The 26454-nt window shown below is 43.5% G+C and overlaps 1 protein-coding gene across 1 annotated transcript in view; it reads right to left on the bottom strand.

Moving 5' to 3' along the window:
• tekt3 (tektin 3) overlaps nt 1-23200 on the bottom strand; it is a 34432-nt gene extending 11232 nt beyond the window's left edge. Inside the window, exons 1-6 of the mRNA XM_014179834.3 lie at nt 23113-23200; nt 18953-19571; nt 13734-13817; nt 13552-13622; nt 11014-11157; nt 7739-7961 (exon numbers count right to left, since the gene is read on the bottom strand). Of these exons, the coding sequence (XP_014035309.2) occupies nt 7739-7961; nt 11014-11157; nt 13552-13622; nt 13734-13817; nt 18953-19537 (1107 nt within the window). The 5' untranslated portion in view covers nt 19538-19571; nt 23113-23200. The remainder of the gene's footprint in view (nt 1-7738; nt 7962-11013; nt 11158-13551; nt 13623-13733; nt 13818-18952; nt 19572-23112) is intronic.
• Between the last annotated feature and the right edge of the window lie 3254 nt (nt 23201-26454).

Here is a 26454-nt window from a genome sequence, read left to right on the forward strand (position 1 = left end):
CCCTCCAAACTCTGGATGTGAACTGGGGACCCCGATCAGAAACGATGTCCTCGGGCACCCCATAGTGCCGGAAGACATGGGTAAACAGGGCCTCCGTAGTCTGTAGAGCCGTAGGGAGACCGGGCAACGGGATGAGACGACAGGACTTCGAGAACCGATCCACAACGACCAGGATAGTGGTGTTCCCCTGTGATACGGGAAGGTCAGTGAGGAAGTCCACTGATAAGTGTGACCACGGCCGCTGTGGAACGGGAAGGGGGTGTAATTTCCCTCTAGGCAGGTGTCGAGGAGCCTTGCTCTGAGCACACACCGAGCAGGAGGAAACATAAAACCGCACGTCCTTACCCAAGGTGGGCCACCAGTACTTCCCCCTCAGGTTCCGCACTGTCCTCTCGATCCCAGGGTGACCCGAAGAGGCGAGATTATGGGCCCATCGAATCAATCGATCACGGAGACCAAGCGGTACGTACTGAACACCTGTCGGACACTGCGATGGTGCAGGTTCCGACCTTAACGCCCGCTCGATCTCCGCGTCCAACTCCCATACCACCGGAGCTACCAAACACGAAGTCGGAAGAATGGGAGCCGGATCGATGGCCCTCTCCTCGGTGTCATATAGGCGGGACAGTGCGTCGGCCTTCGTGTTCAGTGAACCTGGCCGATAAGAGATGGTGAACCGGAAACGGGTAAAGAACATGGCCCACCTGGCCTGACGCGGATTCAGTCTCCTAGCTGCCCGGATGTACTCGAGGTTACGGTGGTCAGTCCAGATGAGGAAAGGGTGCTTTGCCCCTCAAGCCAATGTCTCCACACCTTCAGAGCCTTGACCACAGCTAACAACTCCCTGTCCCCCACATCATAGTTCTGCTCCGCCGGCCCTAGCTTCCTAGAGAAGAAAGCGCACGGGCGGAGTTTGGGTGGCGTGCCCGAGCGCTGTGATAGCACGGCCCCCACCCCAGTCTCGGACGCGTCCACCTCCACTATGAATGCCAAAGAGGGATCCGGATGAGCCAGCACTGGAGCGACGGTAAACAGCTCCTTCCGGCGACTGAACGCTCTGTTCGCCTCTGCTGACCAGCGCAAGCGCGCCGGACCCCCCTTCAGCAGTGAGGTAATGGGAGCAGCAACTTGACCAAAGCCCCGGATAAACCTCCGGTAGTAATTGGCAAACCCTAAAAACCGCTGCACCTCCTTTACCGTGGTCGGAGTCGGCCAATTACGCACGGCTTTAACGCGGTCATCCTCCATCACCACCCCCGAGGTGGAAATGCGATACCCCAGGAAGGAAACGGCTCGTTTGAAAAACTCACATTTCTCAGCCTTGACGTACAGGTCATTCTCCAGCAGTCGCTCAAGCACCTTGCGCACCAGGGAGACATGCGCGGCGCGGGTGGCGGAATAAATCAAGATGTCGTCAATATACACCACCACCCCCTGTCCGTGCAGGTCCCTGAGAATCTCGTCAACAAAGGATTGAAAGACGGCTGGAGCATTCTTTAACCCGTACGGCATGACGAGGTACTCATAGTGGCCCGATGTGGTACTAAATGCTGTTTTCCACTCGTCTCCTCCCCGGATACGCACCAGATTGTACGCGCTCCTGAGGTCCAGTTTCGTGAAAAAACGCGCGCCGTGAAATGATTCCACCGCCGTAGCGATGAGAGGTAGTGGGTAACTGAACCCTACTGTGATGGAATTTAGACCTCGATAATCAATGCACGGACGCAACCCTCCATCCTTTTTCTTCACAAAAAAGAAACTCGAGGAGACGGGTGACATGGAGGGCCGAATATACCCCTGTCTCAGAGATTCCGTGACATATGTTTCCATAGCCAACGTCTCCTCCTGTGACAATGGGTACACGTGACTCCTGGGAAGTGCAGCGTTTACCTGGAGATTTATCACGCAATCCCCTCGTCGATGAGGTGGTAATCGGGTCGCCCTCTTTTTACAGAAGGCGATAGCCAAATCGGCATATTCTGAGGGAATGCGCACAGTGGAAACCTGGTCTGGACTCTCCACCGTCGTCGCACCGATGGAAACTCCCTTACACCTGCCTGAGCACTCCTCTGACCACCCTCTGAGAGCCCCCTGTCTCCACGAAATATTGGGATTGTGATTGGCCAGCCAGGGAATCCCCAGCACCACCGGAAACGCAGGAGAATCAATGAGGAAGAGACTAATCCGTTCCCCATGATCCCCCTGCGTTACCATGTCCAGTGGCACCGTGGCCTCCCTGACCAGTCCTGATCCTAATGGTCTGCTATCTAAGGAGTGCACGGGGAAAGGTTGGTCCAATGACACCAGGGGAATCCCTAGCCTTAATGCGAGCCCACGATCCATAAAGTTTCCAGCTGCGCCTGAATCGACTAGCGCCTTATGCTGGAAAGAGGGAGAAAACAAGGGGAAAGTTACTAAAACGAACATGTGACCAACAGGGAGCTCTGGGTGAGGTTGGTGCTTACTCACCTGAGATGGACGAGGAGTGCTCCGCCTGCCATCCCGATTCCCAGAGGAGCTCCCCCAGCACCTGTCGGTAGTGTGTCCTCTCCGACCACACTGGATACAAGGGGAGCCTCCTCCTCCGGTTCCCCTGGACGCGGCCCCCCCTAGCTCCATAGGAATGGGAGCTGGAGGACCTGGAGGTGGAACCAACAGGGCCCCGTCTGGACGCCCGCGCGCAGCCAGCAGATTGTCAAGACGAATGGACATGTCGATTAGTTCGTCTAGCGACAGGGTAGTGTCCCGACAGGCTAGCTCACGGCGGACGTCCTCCCGGAGGCTACACCGATAGTGGTCCATCAGGGCCCTGTCGTTCCACCCCGCTCCAGCAGCCAAGGTCCGAACTCCAGAGCAAAGTCCTGTGCGCTCCTCGTCTCCTGACGCAGGTGGAACAGCCGTTCACCCGCCGCCCGGCCTTCTGCTGGGTGGTCGAACACGGCCCGGAACCGGCGGGTGAACTCAGGGTAGTGATCCCTTGCCGAGTCTGGGCCGTACCACACTGCGTTGGCCCACTCCAGGGCACGTCCCGTTAAGCAGGAGACGAGGACGCTTACGCTCTCCTCTCCGGAGGGAGCTGGATGAACGGTAGCCAGGTACAAATCCAACTGTAGCAGGAACCCCTGGCAACCCGCCGCCGCTCCATCGTACTCCCTGGGGAGAGCCAGGCGTAGGGCTCCGGGTCCGGACGTCGGTGGAGGGGTAGATGGTGGAGGAGGAGTTGGTGCTGGGGATGCGGTAGGGAGGCCACTCCTCTCCCATCGGTCCATCCTCTCCATCATCTGCTCCATCGCTGAGCCGATTCGGTGGAGGATGGTGGTATGGTGAAGGACCCGTTCCTCCATCGATGGGAGAGGAGGGGAGGCTGCTCCTGCTGACTCCATAGCTGGTGCGGGATTCTGTCAGTCGTTGCTAGGAGTGGTGGTAGGAGTCAGGCGCAGAGAGCAGAGGTAAGGAACTGTGTGTTTATTCAATAAAAACACATCACGATCGACGCCAACACAACGGGCGTGAAAAATGCAAAGTGCCCAAACAACAGGTGCACAGCATGCATGAAAATAGAACAGTAGTAGATCGCCAGCACATCCAAATACAAAACACAACCTGACGCTAAATAATCCCGCACAACACTGGGCAGGCTAACCAGGCTTAAATAACCAAAATCAAAAGACAAATGAGGAACAGGTGCAACCAATAAGACAAACCAAACGAAAAGGAAAAAAGGATCAGCGGCGGCTAGTAGGTCGGTGACGACGACCGCCGAGCGCCGCCCGAGCAGGCAGGGGAGCCACCTTCGGTGGGATTCGTGACAATTTTGATTTATTTAACACTTTTTTGGTTACTACATGATTCCAAATGTGTTATTTCATAGTTTTGATGTCTTCACTATTATTCTACAATGCAGAAAATAGTAAAAATAAAGAAAAACCCTTGAATGAGTAGGTTTGTCCAAACTTTTGAATGGTACTGTATGTAAATTAGATATTTCTGAATTTGATTTTCAATAAAATAGCAAGAATGTCTAAAAACATGTTTTCACTTTGTGATAATGGGGTATTGTGTGTAGATATGTAAAAAAATCTATATTGATTCCATTTTGAATTTAGGCTGTAACACCACAAAATGTGGAATAAGTCAAGGGGTATGAATACTTTCTGAAGGCACTGTATCTAATCTATATAAACCACAATCCTCTGCAAAAACGCCTGTTCCGATGTTGTTTACGAGACAGTACTTATTTAAATTAGGTAAGAGAATATCATGTTACTATCGTTGTATTAAAATAAGAGTTCAGGCGATTTCTCATTGTTCCCTTAATAATGAATCCAAGTGTTTCACATGGGGAGGGGACGAGTAACTTTATGTTTAAACTGTATCAATGTTGAAGCAACAGTCATTTTTTATACTTTCGTCATCATACTTTGATCTGGTTTCCTTCAAATATCATCCAATTTCTTGAAAAACATGATTTTTACTGTTCATGACCTTTAAAAGCATTACTTTGCAAGCCAGCATAATGTGACTTCATGCTGGTTTTACTTTAGCTTATGCTGGTCACCAGTGTCCAAAACACAGTGAATGATGGTCATCAGTGAAAACACAATGAAGGCTGGTCACCAGCAAAACCACAACGAAGGCTAGTTACCAGTGAAAACACACCGAAGGCTGGTCTGCCAGCTTGATCAGCTAGACCATGCTGGTCGGCCAGCAGAACCAGCTAGACCATGCTGGTCAGACAAGCTAGACCATGGTGCAGTATTGTGTTCGAGACCACCTAAAGCGAGACCGATTCAAGGCCAAGATCGGAGCAAATCGAATCTGTGTCAAGACCAAGGCCGGTTGGGGGCGAGACCGAGTCATAACCGAGACTGGGAGGGGGACAAGAGGTCCGAGACTGTATCGAGACCGAGTCCAATTAAAGACCATGATTGTAATTTTGTCAAATCCCCACCATAACAAGAGTTCAAAATGTCCAGTATTTCTGTGTTCATATTTCAGAACAGCATATGGATTCTTTAGACATTCAGAACAGTGAATAAATGCACGCTGAGGGAAAATAGAGCCACTATACAAATTATTACTAACCCAAACACAGTGGAGCACAATGAGCCTTCTACACCTTCAGAGAAGGGCTAAGGATTTATAAAATAATGATTATAATAATGATAATTACATTATTATTTTCAATGATTTCCTGATTTAATCCCTTCAGTTTTGTTGGAAAGGAAAGGGTTAACACAGAAGAGAAAAAAATATTCAATTAGGATTTTTCCTTGCTGGTCTCTGGGGAGATAAATCTAGCTAGCTAAGTCAGCAATGGGCAAGGCCATCAGAAGCTGTTGCTGCTGTTAGTCATCTCTTTGAAAATAACGTGTGTGTGAAACATTGTTGCGTTTAAAGTGGAAGCGACAGCACTTTAGCAACATGAAATCTTATTAAAATTAGTTCATATACACCCCCAGGAAGAATATGACACTTAAAAAAAAAAAAAATTCGTACAACTTTCTTTTGGCGAACACATTCGCCAAAGCCACAAAATAGACCTGAATGGATATCAGCAAATATGTAAACACCACAGGAGTCTGATCAAACAGTCCTATTGATCAAACAACCATGAAAAGGTAGGCTCTCCCTCCCTCAGTTATGCACATCAATAACAACAAGATCAACAACTATTGCTAGCCAGAGCAAGATGAGCAAAAATCTAACGAGGGAACATTAGATAAACCCTCTCAAACTTTTTCAGCTAGTTGCCTATCAAAATTGTACTGATAAACGATGGGGAACTGTAGCCTCCTCATCCTTCTACAGCTTGCCTGCCAATGCATACTTGTCCCAACCAAGCACCAAAGCTGACTGGCTAAAGTTGGCAAGCTTGTTAGCTAGCTACTTCCAGACACAAATGAGAGAACACCTCACTCTGCCATTTTACTCTCTGATGCAAAGCTGATTAGGTTGTTTACATGGTATGGTTCTTGACTAACAATAGTTGTTGATCTTGTTGTTATTGATGTGCATAACTGAGGGAGGGAGAGCCTAACTTTTCATGGTTGTTTGATCAATAGGACTGTTTGATCAGACTCCTGTGGTGTTTACATATTTGCTGATATCCATTCAGGTCTATTTTGTGGCTTGTTATTTGGTTAGCTAGCAAGAACTTGAAAGACTGTTATACAGATAGCATATTTGCATTGCAAATTCACTTTCCCCCCTACATTTACTGACACCGGTCATATTCAGCAGGTGTTGCATGTTTGTAAATTCATAATTTGTTCTGTGCTCTGGCACACTCAAACAAGAGTACTCTGTAATCGGAGTAGATAGCCAAAGTGAATATGCAATGCAAATATGCTATCTGTATAGCAGTCTTTCAAGTTCTTGCAAGCTAACCAAATGACACCTGCATCTCTAGCTGTGTGTAGCCACCGGAAAACAATATGAGGGTAAAAAAAATCAATCATTCACCCACTCCTCGAATGGCATGACATGACATTCTCCTAGCAGCTAGCTATCAAGCTAATGTTAGGCTCCGTGTTTTTAGCTTGCTACATAAATACTCTAGCATATTAGCCACGTTATGACTGACTTGTGATCATTGCCCTTGCTAGTTTGATTGTATTGACATTCCCAGCCTTAGTTACATTTGTCAGTTTTTGTCCAGAATATTGAGTCATTGAAACTGAAACATTGCATCCCAAATGGAGGCAGTAAACAATGTACTAGGCCAGCTATGATTTACAACCTGATAGCAATATTTTGGGGATTATATTTTGGTGAATTATATTAATCATGCATTGAACTGCATCCATCTATTCTGCCAACAATGTCTTAGTGTACATCATGGAATGTTGAGTTAAATATAGCCTATTTTTTAAACCTCTTATAAAGTTGGTTTTGTAGCATAAACTGGGAATTTGATATTTTTGACTGATATTCTAATTGTCTGTTTGTTCATATCTGCAAAGTTGTTAAAACGCTGTCATTTCCACTTCAAACTTTAGATCACCAGTTACTTTGTGTGCTTAATTTTAAATGTTTTTTTTGCAATGGGAAGTAATAGTTGTACATTTCGATTGGTAAATGCTTAATGGTTGTGTTTTTGTATTCTTATGATTGGAACCTACTGGCCTATTATGGCCGAGTTTATGGATCGCTTATCCTTTAACATCATGCTGTGTGTGACTGCTTTCCATTGGCCCTATGCAGTGGTGTCGTGAGTGGTGCCTTGAGAAGTGGGTATACTCTAATTTTGCTTAAAGTTCTCAAATAGCCCGCCCAGTGATGGAAAGGCACCCTGTCTGAATACAAAATCCTATTTTTTTTAAATGAGTTTTCCTAGACTTTTCCAATTTTCACTCTCAAAATCACACTCTCAAAAAAATACAATAATTTGATGGGTCTCGAGTACTACAACCCTGCCATGCATCTGACCAGCGCTGACCAGCATAGTCCAGCAAGAACTAGCATGGACCAGCTTGAAATTTATGCTGGTCTATGCTGCTTTTTCAGCAGGAAAAGCAATTAAAGACAGCAGTAAAATTTCAGCAATCATCAACTATGGTATGCAGGCAGTTTACAACGCCTTCCTTACTGTCCCCTGGACCTGATGTTGAAGTACAATGATGTTTAACAAGATACAACCAAACTGCATTTCACTGAGTTGAATGGAACTAAACAAAAAAGAAATTAAACATGAAAGACGAGCTTCATGGTCATTGGTCAGGTAATGGTCAGTCACCTTAGCCAGGTGTGTCTGCAGGCTGTTCTTGGCGTCGGTGGTCTCTGACATGCGGTTGGTGAAGGCCACGTTGACCGTGTTGAAATGTTTCCACATCTCGTTGGACGTAGCATTCAGCAGGATCTCAATAACATCACGCAGCTTGTGGGAAGCCGCCCGCACGCTCTGGGAGTGAAGGATGTTGTCATCCGTGAACTTTGACCACGAGTCGGGCAGGGAGAGCCTGGTCAAGTGGGTGAGAAATGACAATGGACACAATGGTCAATGGATTGGGATGCCTTTGGAAGGCATGCAGGAGATACACTGGGGTGGATGTAGCTAGAGTTGAATTTGGGATTGGTGCTTTATATTCAGAGAAAATGTGAAGCACCTGTGTCAATACAATCTGAATGTGATGTCCCCTTCTGCTTTACTTCCATATCCAGTCCCGTACTAGTTTGAATGGGATTAAAGATAATATCATCCAATTTGTGGAAATGCAGTCATTTAAAGGTAGACTAAAGGTAGCAAAATGAGGTTGCCATGAGCAGCACCGCAGATTTTGAGATGAGCGAGATGCAAGACTTCGCTCTCCCATAGTCACACACAGTTTCTGCACATGTGCAGAGAAGGGTGTGATTGCCGCCCGCAACTCGGGGCGTTCCTGCATGTGGGCATTCCTGCACCCCTCTTTATACTTCTACCGGTCCATTTTTAAGCTAGGACGTTACACAGGCGGGAGGCAGGGGCAGATGTAGGTAGCTAGCACTCTACGACACCAGTAGACAGTATCCTTCGGCCCCGTCTACCAAGCACTGCTTTCAAGGCAGGTCTGTTAATGTTACGGCAAGGGCAGGTGCTCGGCAGGCGGGGGCGAAGGCCACTGGGTACTTGCTAGTTAGTTGGGCCTCCGGTAGTGATGTTATGTTTGATACAGAAGCTCTGAGGCATGTGTTGAAATTACTAAGCAGTGTACTTTGAAGCAGTGTGCCGATGCCTGTATTACTTTATCAGACACACATGATCAGTGATGTCCAAAGCTTAGTTTCATCGAACAACCACCTGATTGGTTTGGTATTGGTTTGGTAGAAGACAAAAAGGCTATGCTCCGCATGCGCTATGGAGTGTGGGATGTCATCTATAATAATTTGGCTGCTCTAAATTATTTTGACCAGCAGGTGCCACTATTGTACACTGTGTTGATCAAAGCCTCGTAATGAACCTATTTTTGACACGATTGGCTGGAATACCACAATACTTCAGGAAGCTTTGTTTCTCCATCACTAGATTCCAGTACACAGGTGGGGACGACACCAGTAGTTAGCTAGCTAGGACACCGGTAAACCGTGTCTTTTGCCTCCGCCTGCCGAGCTTTCCCACAGTTTCGTTAAAGTTACAGCGAGGGCGTCTGTTTATTTGTTACATCACGTCCTCACAGCTTTGATAAAGATAGGGGTGGCTGGTATATCTGTTACATCTGCTATACAATAAATCTACAGATTATACAGTTGAAGTCAGAAGTTTACATACACTTAGGTTGGAGTAATTAAAACTTGTTTTTCAACCACTCCACAAATTTCTTGTTAACAAACACAAGTAATTTTTCCAACAATTGTTTACAGACAGATTATTTCACTTATAATTCACTGTAACACAATTCCAGTTTACATACATTAAGTTGACTGTGCCTTTAAACAGTTTGGGAATTTCCAGAAAAATATGTAATGGCTTTAGAAGCTTCTGATAGGCTAATTGGCATAATTTGAGTCAATTGGAGGTGTACCAGTGGATGTATTTCAAGGCCTACCTTCAAACCCAGTGCCTCTTTGCTTGACATCATGGGAAAATCAAAAGAAATCAGCCAAGACCTCAGAAAAAATAAATAAAACTGGTTCATCCTTGGGAGCAATTTCCAAATGCCTGAAGTTACCAAGTTCATCTGTACAAACAATAGTACGCAAGTATAAACACCATTGGACCACGCAGCCGTCATACCACTCAGGAAGGAGATGCGTTCTGTCTCCTGGAGATCAACGTACTTTGGTGCGAAAAGTGCAAATCAATCCCAGAACAACAGCAAAGGACCTTGTGAAGATGCTGGAGAAAACAGGTTCAAAAGTATTTATATCCTCCGTGAAACGAGTCCTATATCGACATAACCTGAAAGGCCGCTCAGCAAGGAAGAAGCCACTCCTCCAAAACCGCCATAACAAAGCCAGACTATGGTTTGCAACTGCACATGGGGACAAGGATAGTACTTTTTGGAGAAATGTCCTCTGGTCTGATGAAACAAAAATAGAACTGCTTGGCCATAATGACCATTGTTGTGTCCGGAGGAAAAAGGGGGAGGCTTGCAAGTCGAAGAACACCATCCCAACCGTGAAACACGGGGGTGGTAAAAACATGCCACCAAATACTAATTGAGTGTATGTAAACTTCTGCCCCACTGGGAATGTGATGAAAGAAATACAAGCTGAAATAAATCCTTCTCTCTACAAGTATTTTGACATTTCACATTTTTAAAATAAAGTGGTGATCCTAACAGACCTAAGACAGGGAATTTTTACTAGGATTAAATGTCAGGAATTGTGAAAAACTTAGTTTAAATGTATTTGGCTACGGTGTATGTAAACTTCCGACTTCAAGGATGAACCAGACTTGTGGAGGTCTTGGCTGATTTCTTTAGATTTTCCCATGATGTCAAGCAAAGAGGCACTGAGTTTGAAGGTAGGCCTTGAAATACATCCACAGGTACACCTCCAATTGACTCAAATTATGTCAATTAGCCTATCAGAAGCTTCTAAAGCCATGACATAATTTTCTGGAATTTTCCAAGCTGTTTAAAGGCACAGTCAACTTAGTGTATGTAAACTTCTGACCCACTGGAATTGTGACACAGTGAATTATAAGTGAAATAATCTGTCTGTAAACGATTGTCGTAAAAATGACTTGTGTCATGAACAAAGTAGATGTCCTAACCAACTTGCCATTCCATAATTTGTTAACAAGAAATTTATGGAGTTGTTCTAAAACGAGTTTTAATGACTCCAACCTAAGTGTAAACCTCCGACTTCGACTGTATCTACAATTGTATTTGTGTTTGTGGATTCATTTACTTCTACCAGATTTTTAATTGTTTTCATTTTTGAAAGTTTTCGCGCTTGAAGATCATGATTTTTTTTTACAATGTTCATGGCTGAGGGGGCAGTCCCTTTCACAGCATATACAGTATCTCCCATTTCAATCACAAAGCTGTATAGCATCCACATCTAAAGTAGTGGGTAGGTATGACTTACGATGGGTCCAGTCTCTCGATCCCTCTGTAGTAGTTGATCCCGTCTGACGCATTCCTGAGATGGTGACACCTATTATCTATTCTCTGGGCTGTCACCTTGTCACTGAGGTCTCTCTCCAGCTCATGCTGAGCTGCTCGGTTTGACCTGATGGAAGTAACACACACAGAGGCATAGTAACACTTTAACACTTGACGTTGCGCCGACAGGTGTAATGTTTTATGTGTTAAATCAACACTCTGTGGACCCATATAGATTCTGGAACAGTGTTACATTAACACACTGCTTAGTGTAAAGCATTATTCAAAAATATCCCAGAGTGCCTTGCCTTTCGAGTAAATTGTACAGTTACCACCCATGACTGTGGTTTGTTAGTGACAGAGACATCAATGTTGCTTTATCAATTTTCAGTCCAATGTACTTCACCAAGTGAGATCCTAAGCGAAAATGTTATCATTAAATAAATATATTATTTAAATATATTATTTAACAAAATATGGCCTGTTTTAGACAGGCAGCCCAATTCTGATATTTTTTTCACAAATTGGTTTTTGACCAATCATATCAGCACTGAAAAATAGCTGATGTGAAAAGATCTAATGTGATTGGACAAAAGACCAATAAGTGGAAAAACGAATTGAGCTACCAGTATAAACGCTGCCTAGCATACATATTTCATAAGGCCTTATTTTATTAAGGGGCTAGTTCTACCCTAATACAGGGGCCTGAAACTAATACACATACACTTTGAACCAAAAATATGCCCATCATTATCATATTTCCAAGCATGCTCTATTACAGGTTGTTTTTTGGAATTGTTTGTTTCAATATCTACAGTGCATTCGGGACCTGACATTTCATCAATTTTAGAATAAGGCTGTAACGTAACAAAATGTGGAAAAAGTCAAAGGGTCTGAATACTTTCCGAATGCAATGTATGTTTGTGGATGTACATTGATTGATTGATTCATTAATTAATCTTATGTGTTTGGTCACAAGTCCAGGAATGGCTGAAGAATTGCAATATTTACCTGGAGCTAACCTTGCAGATAGCACTACTGGGCAATCTGAAAAGTTATAGTCAATTAATCAATAATATAATAATACTTTTAGCAAAACATTTTATTTTCAATTTACAATCTGTAGAAACAATGAGAATAGAAAGGTTCAGAACTTTTGTTAAACATCCCAGCTCAGTTGAAAAATATATGGCAAATAGAAATCCAATTAGGATGGTGTTAAGAGATAGATGGGAGGGGTTGAATGGAGCTGAAGGTTGGGACTAATAACAACAAGATAACTTATGTAAAACATACTGTGCCCGTAAAACGTATATAGGTTAAGAACTTTTTTGAAAGAGCACAGTTTGAAAGATATGGCAAATAGAAAAATAATATATGGGAGAGGTTGAGGGTAGAGGAAGGACAAGAGTTAAAAAAAAAAATATGTCCATTAAAATAACATCAAATTGATCAGAAATACAGTGTAGACATAGTTAATGTTGTAAACGACTATTGTAGCTGGAAACGGCAGGTTTTTTATGGAATATCTACATAGGCGTACAGAGGCCCATTATCAGCAACCATCACTCCTGTGTTCCAATGGCATGTTGTGTTAGCTAATCCATGTTTATCACTTTAAAAGGCTAATTGATCATTAGAAAACCCTTTTGCAATTATGTTAGCACAACTGAAAACTGTTGTGCTGATTAAAGAAGCAATAAAACTGGCCTTCCTTAGACTAGTTGAGTATCTGAAGCATCAGCGTTTGTGGGTTCGATTACAGGCTCAAAATGACCAGAAACAAAGACCTTTCTTCTGAAACGTGTCAGTCTATTCTTGTTCTGAGAAATGAAAGCTATTCCATGCAAGAAATTACCAAGAAACTGAAGATCTCGTACAACGCTGCATACTACTCCCTTCACAGAACAGTGCAAACTGTCTCTAACCAGAATAGAAGGAGGAGTGGGAGGCCCCGGTGCACAACTGAGCAAGAAGACACGTACATTAGAGTGTCTAGTTTGAGAAACAGACGCCTCACAAGTCCTCAACTGGCAGCTTCATTAATAGTACCCGCAAAACACCAATCTCAATGTCAATAGTGAAGAGGCGACTCCGGGATGCTGGCCTTCTAGGCAGAGTTGCAAAGAAAAAGCCATATCTCAGACTGGCCCATAAAAGAAAAGATTTTAGATGGGCAAAAGAACACAGACACTGAAGAGAGGAACTCTTCCTAGAAGGCCAGCATCCCAGAGTTGCCTCTTCACCGTAGATGTTGAGACTGGTGTTTTGCAGGTACTATTTAATGAAGCTGCCAGTTTTTTTTGCAACCCTACCCGCAGGTCACATAGTGCTGTCCTACAAAGTTTTGGGTGATTCCTACTGGAAACTAGCCAGAGTTCAGATTCCAATAGTTTTTATTCACCTTCATTCTGTGTTAATTTATATTTTTTTTACATTGGAGAATTTGATATGTAGTTATCAAACAGTGAAGGCCTATTTTACTGTAGGCTTGTGTCATACTCTAGGAGTGTAGACTCACGCTAGTTGATCGATGGCTTTGTCTAGATGTCTCCTCATCCTCTCCTGGCATGACTTAATGGTCTCCACTTCCTGGTTACATAATGAGCAAAACAGGTATCAGTTCAGTTAATACGTTTCTGATCATTAGGATAAATAGTCATAAGTCATGCCATGATTGTATTGACATGTCTTTGTTTGTACCCTTATGAGATCTTTCTCCACGTTGTCGTGAACCAGATCAATGGACATTCGCTTCTCTCTGTGATACAGGCATTCTTGGGACACCTGTTGATGGTCACACAATATTAATTCAGTGTCCCGAATGGCACCCTATTCCCCTACATGGTGAACTACTTTTGACCAGAGCCCATCGTGCACTACTTTTGATTAGAGCCCTATGGGCTCTGGCCCAAAGTAGGCACTATATAGGAAATATATTTGTGCAGTAGTGTAAAGCACAGACAGAGTCTGGTCTGGTAGAAGGATCATCTTCCAATCTAATTACCAAATTACTCTACATGATCTAATATTAAAAACAAAAAACAATGTTTTAGCTGAAAATTAGGCATTGGTCTGAAGCTGAAAAATAATGTAAATTCACATGCGCACCACAATGCCTACTTCACCTGTTCTCTACCCAGATTTTCCAGCACACAGCTCTGACCTACTAAAGTAGCTATGTTGGTCTGTTGTACTTCAAACAATGTGTAGGCAGGTTTCTTCGAATTTAAACCTTCTCAAACAGCCTAATTTATACTCTTACAGGAGGTGCTCCCACAATAATGTGATTGAACTGCATACAAGGCAAGTATTTGATTCTTCACACACACACTTCACACACGAAGACATCATCCCATTCCACTATCTTTTCAGTTTTTTTTATTACATGAAAGCAAGCTTTGCTTTTATACTTACAAGACCATCAGGCTTGATTTAGTTAGCAGTTTTGATGTGTAGTAATGTATTTCCTTAAACCTTTATTTTTTACATGTCATTGAGAAAAATAACATCCTTTTTTTTGTCATTATGTGTCCAACATAACAACAGGGGGTATTGTGTTGGACACAGTCACTCATATAGATATAATGAGCTAGCCTGTCTGCATTCCTGATTTACAGTGCATTCGGAAAGTATTCGGAGAGGGGAGGGGTTTTTGTTCTTTATTTTGGTTAGGCCAGGGTGTTACATTGGGTGGGCGTTCTATGTTCCTTTTTCTATGTTTTTGTATTTCTTTGTTTTGGGCCGTGTGTGTGGCTCCCAATCAGGCACAGCTGAAGCTCGTTGTTGCTGATTGGGAGTCACACATAAGGAGCATGTTTTTCCTTTGGGTTTTGTGGGTAATTGTTTCTGTTAGTGTTTGCACCTGACAGGACTGTTTGGCTGTCAGTTTTCTTGTTTTGTTTGTATAGTGTTCTTTCTGTGATTAAATATTCAATGATGAACACTAACTCCGCTGCACCTTGGTCTTCTTCCGACGACAGCCCTTACAGGCCCCCTGGACTTTTTCCACATTTTGTTATGTTATAGCCTTATTCTAAAATTGATTAAATAAATATTTTTCCTCATCAATCTACACACAATACCCCATAATGAAAAAGCGAAAAACTGTTTCGATTTTTTTGCGAATTTATAAAAATAAAAAACCCGAAGTACCTTATTTACATAAGTATTCAGACCCTTTGTTATGAGTCTCAAAATTGAGCTCAGATGCATCCTGTTTCCATTGGTCATCCTTGATGTTTCTACAACTTGATTGGAGTCCATCTGTGGTAAATTCAATTGATTGGACATGATTTGGAAAGGCATACGCCTGTCTATATAAGGTCCCACAGTTCAAAGTGCATGTCAGAGCAAAAACCAAGCCATGAGGTCGAAGGAATTGTCCTTAGAGCTCCGAGACAAAAGAATGTCTGCAGCATTGAAGGTCCCCAAGAACACAGTGGCCTCCATCATTCTTAAATGGAAGACGTTTGGAACCACCAAGACTCTTCCTAGAGCTGGCTGCCCGGCCAAACTGAGCAATTGGGGGAGAAAGGCATTGGTCAGGGAGGTGACCATGAACTTGATGGTCACTCTGACAGAGCTCCAGAGTTCTTCTCTGGAGATGGGAGAACTTTCCAGAAGGACAACCATCTCTGCAGCACTCTACCAAACAGGCCTTAATGGTAGAGTGGCCAGACGGAAGCCACACTTCAGTAAAAGGCATGACAGCCTGCTTGGAATTTGCCAAAAGGCATCTAAAAAACTCTCAGACCATGAGAAACAAGATTCTTTGAATGCCAAGCGTCATGTCTGGAGGAAACCTGGCACCATTCCTACGGTGAAAAATTGTGGTTGCAGCATCATGCTGTGGGGATGTTTGTTAGCGGCAGGGACTGGGAGACTAGTCAGGCTTGAGGGAAAGAAAAATGGAGCAAAGTACAGAGAGATCCTTGATGAAAACTTGCTCCAAAGTGCTCAGGACCTCAGACAGGGACAATGGTTCACCTTCCAACAGAACAATGACCCTAAGCACACAGCCAAGACAACACAAGAGTGGCTTCGGGACAAGTCTCTGAATGTTCTTGAGTGGCCCAGCCAGAGCCTGGACTTGAACCCGATCAAACATCTCTGGAGAGATCTGATAATAGCTGTGCAGCGACACTCCCCATCCAACCTGACAGAGCTTGAGAGGATCTGCAAAGAAGAATGGGAGAAACTCCCCAAGTACAGGTGTGCCAAGCTTGTAGTGTCATACCCAAAAAGACTCGAGGCTGTAATCGCTGCCAAAGGTGCTTCAACAAAGTACTGAGTAAAGGGTCTGAATACTTATGTAAATGTGATATTTTCATCTTTAATAAATTAGCAAAAAAATCGAAAAAACAGTTTTGCTTCGTCATTATGGGGTATTGTGTGTAGATTGATTAGGAAAAAAACTATTCCATTAATTTTAGAATAAGGCTGTAAACCTACCAAATCATATCCAATAATTTGAATTTACCATAGGTGGACTCCAAGTTGTAGAAACATCTCAAGGATGATCAATGAAAACAGGATGCACCTGAGCTCAATACCGAGCCTCATAGCAAAGGGTCTGAATACTTATGTGTGACTTGACTTTAACGTTCATTTGAGGACTGTTATTTATCTTATCAACTAACTATGTTTAATTGTTACCCGATTTTAAATTAATCATGCAACAATTAACTCATTAGGATCTGGGGCACCTTGAGAGCGGTTCTTTTAAGAGTTACCATCTCCCGAATTCAACTCTAAAAGGTCTTTACCTATCACATCTATAAACAGTCAACTTCTAAATCATAACCTTGTATCATATCATCCTTCTGAACAGTTGTAACCTCCTTGCATCTGCAAAAACCCGAGCCTTACTTATGATTCAGTATTACACATATAAGTTTAATTATTTATTTACTAGCTAATTAAATGGTAACACAGGATAAACATACACAGTTAACATGTTAAAAACAGGTCCCTAGTGGAATGACACAACATGGCTGCTTGTTACTTTAACTTACAGTAATCATATACTTTACGCACAAACCGCCGCCCTCTTTGAGCCAGTATTCATGAATGTTTATATGTGAAATGTCTGGGTTCGCCGTGTATCTCTCTCTGAACCAGGCCTCCTTGGAAAGGGGGTTGGGCCTTTTCCTGGCATGCTTGTAAGGCTCTGATTGTCCAAAAGGGTTGTTCTCTTCTGTAGTTGTCCGGTATCCCGTGACTTGTTGTGTAATCCTGAACAGAACAACAGAGTTTATTTTCCTTCCATTCGAACATGAAGATAGGCTAGCCAGCCAGGTCGATGGTTCCCAGTGATGAGAGTAGCGTAATACGATGGTTTGAGCAGAGTAATAGGATGGTCCTACTTAAATTCGCTTTCGAAGATACTTTACTTAGGACAGCTAATCAGTCGTACCAGTGATTTACACAGTTTGTTCAAAAGGGACGGTTCCGTCAGGCTGACACGCTCTCTGACCTCACTCGTGGGCGTGACTTGTCACTTGTACAAAGTAATGTAAAACAATTATCTCTTATAGTTTCTCAAATCACGGCAAGTGGTACCGGAGTGCCAAGTCTAGGACCAATAGGCTCCTTAATAGCTTCTACTCCGAATCTATAGGACTGCTGAACAATTAATCAAATGGCCACTGGACTATTTACATTGACAGCTACTTGCTGTTTATTATCTATGCATAGTCACTTCACCCCTACCTACATGTACAATTTACCTCATCTAATCTGTACCTCCGCACACTGACTCGGTACCGGTACCCCCTGTATATAGCCTCATTATTGTTATTTTATTGTGTTACTTTTTATTATTTTTTACTTTAGTTTATTTGGTAAATATTTTCTTAAAACTCTTCTTGAACTGCACTGTTGGTTAAGGGCTTGTAAGTAAGCATTTCACGGAAAGGTCTATACTTGTTGTATTCGGCGCATGTGACAAAAAGTTTGATTTTATTTGATCACATCCCTGTTAACAAAAACACTTTAATCATTTTTCAAATTACATGCACAATGCATAGCATGGAAACTTCGCACATGTAGTGGGTATACTTTCCAAGTTACAGTATTTCCTTTATAACATTTTTAATGACATCACAAAATAACAAATACAATTTACATTAGTGTTCTATAGATCGCCTCTGACCATTCCCAACATTCTATGTTAGAAATATTGCTCTAGTATTCACTTCTGAACGTGTTAGTTTTGACGGGAAAAAGTATTTTGAAACAAAGAGCATTCCTTGGGTGAATACTGTAGAGGGAGACCTGCATCTTCTCCACTTGATTTGAGTAGGTGTGTCCAAACTTTTGACTGGTACTGTATATACAAAAATGATTTGATTTGTATGTCTCTCTATACAGTGAGTATACATTCTATTCATAGGTTCCAATTACTTATTAGAGGTCCTCTCGGAAAACTATCTGTTGCTACCTGATCTCCACTACCCTGTGTGGGTCCTTCATGTCACCAGATCTCCAGCCAGATCAAGTTGACGCTACTATACACCCCAAAGCACTTTGGGTTAGGACAAATGACCACCACTGGTGCTGTTCTGTGGAAGGTTGTCTGGTTGCCCAGCAACCTTAACAGGACACATGTGACCTAATTTAGAGTATTGTGAATGCTCAACCCATCTGCCTTGAAGTGGTGTGAAGAACCAATAACTCTACTGTCACTTTATCCACCACCATCAGACACAGTAAGACCCTGTGTTGAGTAAGTGACATGCATGGATGATTAAATAGGTGCACTGGAGATGGAGTTTGTTGTGCTTTATACTGTACAATTTGCATTTCTGTGTGAATGCATTGTGTACTGTTGGAGTTACAGGACACTCTTACGTAGAGCTTAGCATGCACACGTGCAAGCGCGCATGCACGCACGCACGCACGCACACACACACCATTACCTGCAGAGGCCCCTCGGTCTCCTGCAGGGCTCTCTCCAGCCTTCTCTTCACCTCAGTGAGGGCCATGATCTCGCTCACCATGTTGTCTATCTCATGGTTCAACTCTGACCTCCAGAAGCTGATGTCGTTGAGGCGTTCCCCGATGTTTTTACTGGTGGTCTCCTGGGTCCTCCTGGTCAGCTGCTCTTTATCCTGCATCAACCTGATGGTATCCCTCCTCAGCCGCTCCGCACTGTTCCTGGATGACTCCGACTCACGGTAGTTGCTCTGGTTGGACTTGTACCAGTCATCTGGGGTGTAGCGGGTGATCATGGCTGACCGGTTTGACGGGTAGAACATGGTCTTGGCCCGGACCAGGTCGAAGCCTAGGTTCTCCCTCTGGATGGAGGAGAGGGAGGGGATGGTGGTAGCGCTGCCTGTGCGGTAATAGGCGTTAGTCCTCCAGGGTTGGTTGGCACTGGGGTTCATGGCCAGCACAGGCTGGTTGCTCCGGTAGGAGGACACCATGTTGGAGATGGCTGGGAAGAATTGGTTGGTTTTGGGTCGGGTGTACTCCGCCGTCAGGGTGGATCCCATTAGCTCCATCTGTCGCTCTTCTTCTCAGGGCTCTTCTTTTCTCCTGAAAACATGCAATATTGGATCTGTGTATTAGTGTATTTGCATATCACATGTTATCAATAAGTCTTTATAAGACTGAGAAAGATTGGTATCTGTCTCTTATATTTTCACAAGCCCAACACATTCTAATGTCTTCTAGGATTGAAAAAGAGTCGTGATTTAGCCATTTTGTCAATAAATTGATGATTATCTGTCAAACAGTTGAGTCATTCTACCGCCGTTTACAGTCAACAAATGTTTCACTGAACATGTCATGACTACTGATTTAATTGACAATCTTTGAAGGCAGTAAGATACAAAAATCTGAAGTGATGATGCTATACTTGCTCGGCAGTTTCCACAAGTACGGGTAGAAGCAGCCCAATTTGGCAATGGGAGTATAGGCAAGTGGGTATGTCGAAAGGAGTGGGTGTATGGAAAGCGAATCAGGAAATTGGGCAGATTTGTTGGCACAAGACCGTTTTGCGTGACTGATTCGGCTACACAAGGAGCCGATAAGCCGGCGACCAGATCACCGGTGTTGTATTGACGTCCCTGCTTCCTACTGGTTATCACCACAGATAGAACAACGGGCCAGATGTTTCACTGGATGTATAATTCTGAAGCATCTGGTTGGAATTTCCACTCCCCACCAATACGGTGAGGAGAGGAAGCCCAGTGGCCATCAGTGAGAGAGTATGCAGCGATATGGAACTGGTCAACATTCTGCTGATTTTCTCATCAAATAAAAGCCTGATCTCAATACAGTTTTCTGTTGCCAAAACTACAATCTGTTACGAAAAGAGTGCATTAAGTTTTGTAGACGTGACCCTTTGCGTTGTTTACAAGGAGTGCAAGGGTGAACTGAGTTATTGTTTTCACTCACTTTACAGAGAAGGTGTTCCCCAATGGAAATATGCAAAAACATCCTATAACCCGCCAATAGGATCTCGCTAGCTCATGCTTGGCTCTGACCACCTCCTTGCTTGTTCTGTCCACTATGCTTAATTTGCTCCCATTGATAACGACACAGATGAACAATCTTGGGTTACTTATAAATAGCTTTGGTATCACCATTGTGTCGCTATCTGTTGCTGAAGTGGCCAATTTCTTTCCCTCCTATGATTTTATTTCAAATAGGATAGCAGCCAACACAATAAATAACTAAGGTTGATAATCATCTAGATGTCATCTTGATAGATACATACAGTCTACTACTCAATGGGGAGGGCAAGAATGGTAACAACACTGGGACACAGTGCCCTTCGCTCCCGCTTAACAAGCACCACTGACCGGCAACAGCATGGGAAGTAGCTACCTACTGGAGTAGTCAGGCTGACAGTCACAGTAAGCACACACATACTGTACAACACATAAGGAAACAGTACACCAATCGTCAGTACTTTTAATAAAAAATAAACAATTGCCAGTTTAATAACCGACAATGTACAGTTCTTTGTGTAAAACTAACAGTGAAATTACGACTCAGATTTATTTTAAACAGCAAAACCCTTACGCACCATTGAACATTATATACAAGTGTTTGCTAGCCTTCTCTAGTCAATCGTAGGCTCAGTCACTGGTATACTTTTATTTACAAAGCCCTTTTGGGTTTAAAACCATTTTATTTAGACATTTTTATTGTTCAGAAACGTGGTTGGTATACTCTTCGTTCGCAGCACTTAATCCTGCTAACTGTTCCAAAGGTCCGAACTGAATTTGGTAAAAGGGCTTTTATGTACTCTGCGCCATCGGCTTGGAACGCCTTACAAAATACTTTTAAACTGGAAGAACTTGTCCCGATTGGTGTTTTTAAATCATTGATGAAGGATTTTGAGGCTGATTCCCTGACCTGTCAATGTTTTTAATTTGCTGTTTTATGATTTTTTATACTCTTGTGAATTCTATTTTTTTACTAGACTACCTGTAGTTTTTCATGTTGTCTGCCTGTAATTGTGTAATGACTTGGTGCTGCCTATCTTGGTTAAGACGCTCTTGAAAAACAGATTTCAAATCTCAATGAGCCCTTCCAGGTTAAATAAAATAAATAAATCCTCTGGCTTCAAAACACAAATCGTAGCTCAATTTCTTACCACTCAATCTTGAAATAAAACACTGCTCAATCAAAACCTTCTAACATATAGCAGAGAGCTTTCCACTCACCCACTCCCTTCCACACGCCCACTACTTTCCTTTCCACTCACCCACTCCCTTCCACATGCCCACTACTTTCCTTTCCGCTCACCCACTCCCTTCCACACGCCCACTACTTTCCTTTCCACTCACCCACTCCCTTCCACATGCCCACTACTTTCCTTTCCACTCACCCACTCCCTTCCACACGCCCATCACTTTCCTTTCCACTCACCCACTCCCTTCCACACGCCCACTATTTTCCTTTCCACTCACCCACTCCCACACGCCCACTACTTTCCTTTCCACTCACCCACTCCCTTCCACACGCCCACTACTTTCCTTTCCACTCACCCACTCCCTTCCACACGCCCATCACTTTCCTTTCCACTCACCCACTCCCTTCCACACGCCCACTACTTTCCTTTCCACTCACCCACTCCCTCCCACACGCCCACTACTTTCCTTTCCACTCACCCACTCCCTTCCACACGCCCACTACTTTCCTTTCCACTCACCCACTCCCTTCCACACGCCCATCAGTTTCCTTTCCACTCACCCACTCCCTTCCACACGCCCACTACTTTCCTTTCCACTCACCCACTCCCTTCCACACGCCCATTACTTTCCTTTCCACTCACCCACTCCCTTCCACACGCCCACTACTTTCCTTTCCACTCACCCACTCCCTTCCACACACACGCCCATTACTTTCCTTTCCACTCACCCACTCCCTTCCACACACACGCCCATTACTTTCCTTTCCACTCACCCACTCCCTTCCACACGCCCACTACTTTCCTTTCCACTCACCCACTCCCTTCCACACGCCCACTACTTTCCTTTCCACTCACCCACTCCCTTCCACACGCCCACTACTTTTCTTTCCACTCACCCACTCCCTTCCACACGCCCACTACTTTCCTTTCCACTCACCCAATCCCTTCCACACGCCCACTACTTTCCTTTCCACTCACCCACTCCCTTCCACATGTCCACTACTTTCAGTTCCACTTACCCACTCCCTTCCACACACCCACTCACCCATACTCCAGTCGCCATATTGGGCTGCAGCTACTCCCATTTCAGTTTCTGGGATGCGATTTGGAAAATTCTAGTTAGGCTACTTTCTGCTGCCAGATGTTGACTTGTGCACGCACCTATAATACATTTTAAGATTTTTAAAATATTTTTGAATATTTAAATATTCCACATTTGCATGAATGTCGCACATTTTTGGCATCATTAACATATCATTGATATATAGAGTAATTGCAAATAATATGAGAAAATTAAATGTCCACCGGAAAAAACGTAAATTGAAAGAAATATCACGTGGCCAATTGCCTGCAAAAATAGCCATTTAGTCACAGGTATGTGAGCATCTTTTGTAAATAACAGTAGGCTGAATTGAAATAAAATACACTTACACGTGAATAGACAAAGGGTTCCCCGACATCCAGCGCTAACGGCACACAGGCTCACCTCGACTGGTCCTCACCTAAGAATGAGCTGAAGAATTTAGAAAGGTAATCCAAGATACATTATTGATGGACAAGTTCGCAGGCCACTCCTGCTGTGGGCTCAAACAAGCCAATGGCATCTTGGACCATCCGAAAGGCTGGTTGCTTCAGTTGGGAGGTGAGTTGTCCTACATTTCGGTTGCCACAGAGGTAGTTGCTATGGGTTGCTATGAGAAGCAGTGAGAAGCATTTTGGGGGGGGTTAATATTTCAAGGTAGGCTAGGCCACTGCATACGAGTATGCGGTTACACAGAACCTTTTCCTTCTGCATACTGCTCAGGGCTATTCCTTATAGATTGAATCCATCAAAAAATGTGCTTGATGGACATACTGCAGATGTTATACTTTCAACATCAATGGGTACAGAGAGAGTCCCCACACAACTGCATGCATTGTGTCTCTTGACAGCAAAATAATTATTCATTTTGATTATGGGATTTGCTGTGACTTAGAGGACAGTTGGAGTTTAGAGTTAACCCCCAAATCTACTATTCTCCTTGGACATAGTCACAGTATAGCCTATTCCATTTGAACAGCAGCCATCCACAGCCATTGCAGTAGCTGTAACAGTTGGAGACATTCTGAATTAATTTGCCAAGCAATACATTTCAAAAGGTTCAACACATGCTCACCTGTTTGAGCCTCAAGCATATTTTATCACATCTATAAGCCAGGGGGGAGCAGCAAGGTTGCCATGTAACTCCTGAAATGCTAATATATATTTAACTAGGCAAGTAAGTAAAGAACAAATTCTTATTTTCAATGGCAGCCTAGGAACAGTGGGCTAACTGCCTTGTTCAGGGGCAGAACAACAGATTTTGACCTTGTCAGATTAGGGATTTGATCTTGCAACCTTTCAGTTACTAGTCCAATGCTCTAACCACTAGGCTACCTGCTGCACCATGAAACGCAAAGAAGCAGTAAATACTCATAAGGATAGTTAATAATAGAAATACAATTTTATGGTGAAGAAAATACAGCAGCCTACCACTTCTGATGTGATATTGCACCCCAAAATGAGGAGATCCTTTGCTGATGAAAATATTAAATTAATGCTAAATGCCTTGAAGGTCGCATTTCAAGGCCTCTAAATGTGAATATCAACTTTATGGTTTTTAAAATCAGGCTTCCTGCCTGGTTATGACCCGATGAAATGTGAATGTTGAACATCTGGACAGTAAACGTGTCTGTAATATGTGCAGTCTGTCTGGGCGTTAAGCCCCTCAGCTAAATCATCTATGGCTCTGTTGGATCTAGGCCTAGATCCATGTGCAGATGAAATGGACCATGTGTGTGTGTGGGGGTGTGTGTGTGTGAGAGAGATAATATCTCCATGGTGTGATTTTGGACATTGGCTCCTGTTGGTTAGGCCTAGGAGTGGCAGACACATCTGGCGGGTGCATTTGGACAGTGGTTGTAAATCTTGGCAGGAGAGGGAGTATGGGCCTCCCTCGCACTACAGCTGTATATAATAACTCACATTAGAACACACAACTGGACTTCTCCACCACCACCCTCCCAGGATACCTTTTAGTCAAATCAGAATAGGAGGAACTCAAACACCATCAGAGCTGAAAACCTTCTGTATAGCCATGAAGGAATGTGATAGGGGAAACATTACTTTAGAGTGGACATCTGTGAGTCATATGGATAAGTGTTTGCATTATAACAACCTGAAAATGGTTGATGGATGGAAAATAGCAACGTAAATTTGCTGTCACTTTGGAATTTCTGGTAGGATCTCCTCATTTTGGGGTGCAATATCACATCAGAAGTGGTAGGCTGCTATATTTTTTTCACCGTAAAATTGTATTTCTATTATTAACTATCCTTATGATTATTTACTGCTTCTTTGCATTTCAGGAGTTACATGGCAACTTTTCTGCTCCCCCCTGACTTATAGATGTGATAAAAATATGTCAGGTATACTCCCTCTCCGGCCTCTAGGTCACCAGGCTGCTGATTATCCCGCACACCTGTCACCATCGTCTCGCGTACCAGCGCCTCATGACACTCACCTGGACTCCATCACCTCCTTGATTATCTTCCCTATATCTGTCACTCCCCTTGGTTCTTTCCTCAGGTGTTATTGACTCTGTTTTCAAGTCGGTGCGTTGTTTGTGGTTTATGTTCATTGTTCGTATTCATTCATTCATTCATTCATTCATTAAAACACTCACTCCCTGAACTTGCTTCCCGAATCTCATCGCACTCGTTACAATATAAACGGTATTCAACCAAGATGATGGAAATGCAATGGAAATGCCATTCACGCATCCCTCTGTGGGGGAAAGATTCAGAATCTCCTCATTGACACTAATCAAAATTAGCCTACTTTTAGGTTATTGTTTATATACAGTACCAGTCAAAAGTTTGGACACACCTACTCATTTAAGGGCTTTTGTTTATTTGTACTATTTTGCATTTTCTAGGACAAATGATAGTCCCACTAAGCGCAAACCAGATGGGATGGCGTATCGCTACAAAATGCTATGGTAGCCATGCTGGTTAAGTGTGCCTTGAATTCAAAAATAAATCACTGACAGTGTCACCAGCAAGGCACCCCCACACCATCACACCTCCCCCTCCATGCTTCACGGTGGGAACTACTCATGCGGAGATCATCCGTTCATCTACTCTGCATCTCACAAAGACACGGCGGTTGGAACCAAAAATCTCAAATTTGGACTCATCAGATTTCCAACGGTCTAATGTCCATTGCCCGTGTTTCTTGGACCAAGCAAGTCTCTTCTTATAATTGTTGTCCTTTAGTGGTTTCTATGCAGCAATTTGACCATGAAGGCCTGATTCACGCAGTCTCCTCTGAACAATTGATGTTGAGATGTGTCTGTTACTTGAACTCTGTAGCATTTAGGCTGCAATTTCTGAGGCTGGTTAACTCTAATGAACTTATCCTCTGCAGCAGAGGTAACTCTGGGTCTTCCTTTCCTGTGGCAACCAGTTTCATCATAGCACAAAGTTCTTTAAATTTGACTGACCGATTGACTGACCTTCATGTCTTAAAGTAATGATGGGTTGTCGTTTCTCTTTGCTTATATGAGCTGTTTTTGCCATAATACTTGGTATTTTACCAAATAGGGCTATCTTCTGTATTCCACCCCTACCTTGTCACAACACAACTGATTGACTCAAACGCATTAAGAAAGACAGAAATTCCACAAATCAACTTTTAACAAGGCACACCTGTTAATTTAAATGCATTTCAGGTGACTACCTCATGAAGCTGGT

Source organism: Salmo salar, chromosome 28, assembly GCF_965601325.2.
Source record: "Salmo salar chromosome 28, fSalSal1, whole genome shotgun sequence".
Taxonomy (NCBI): domain Eukaryota; kingdom Metazoa; phylum Chordata; class Actinopteri; order Salmoniformes; family Salmonidae; genus Salmo; species Salmo salar.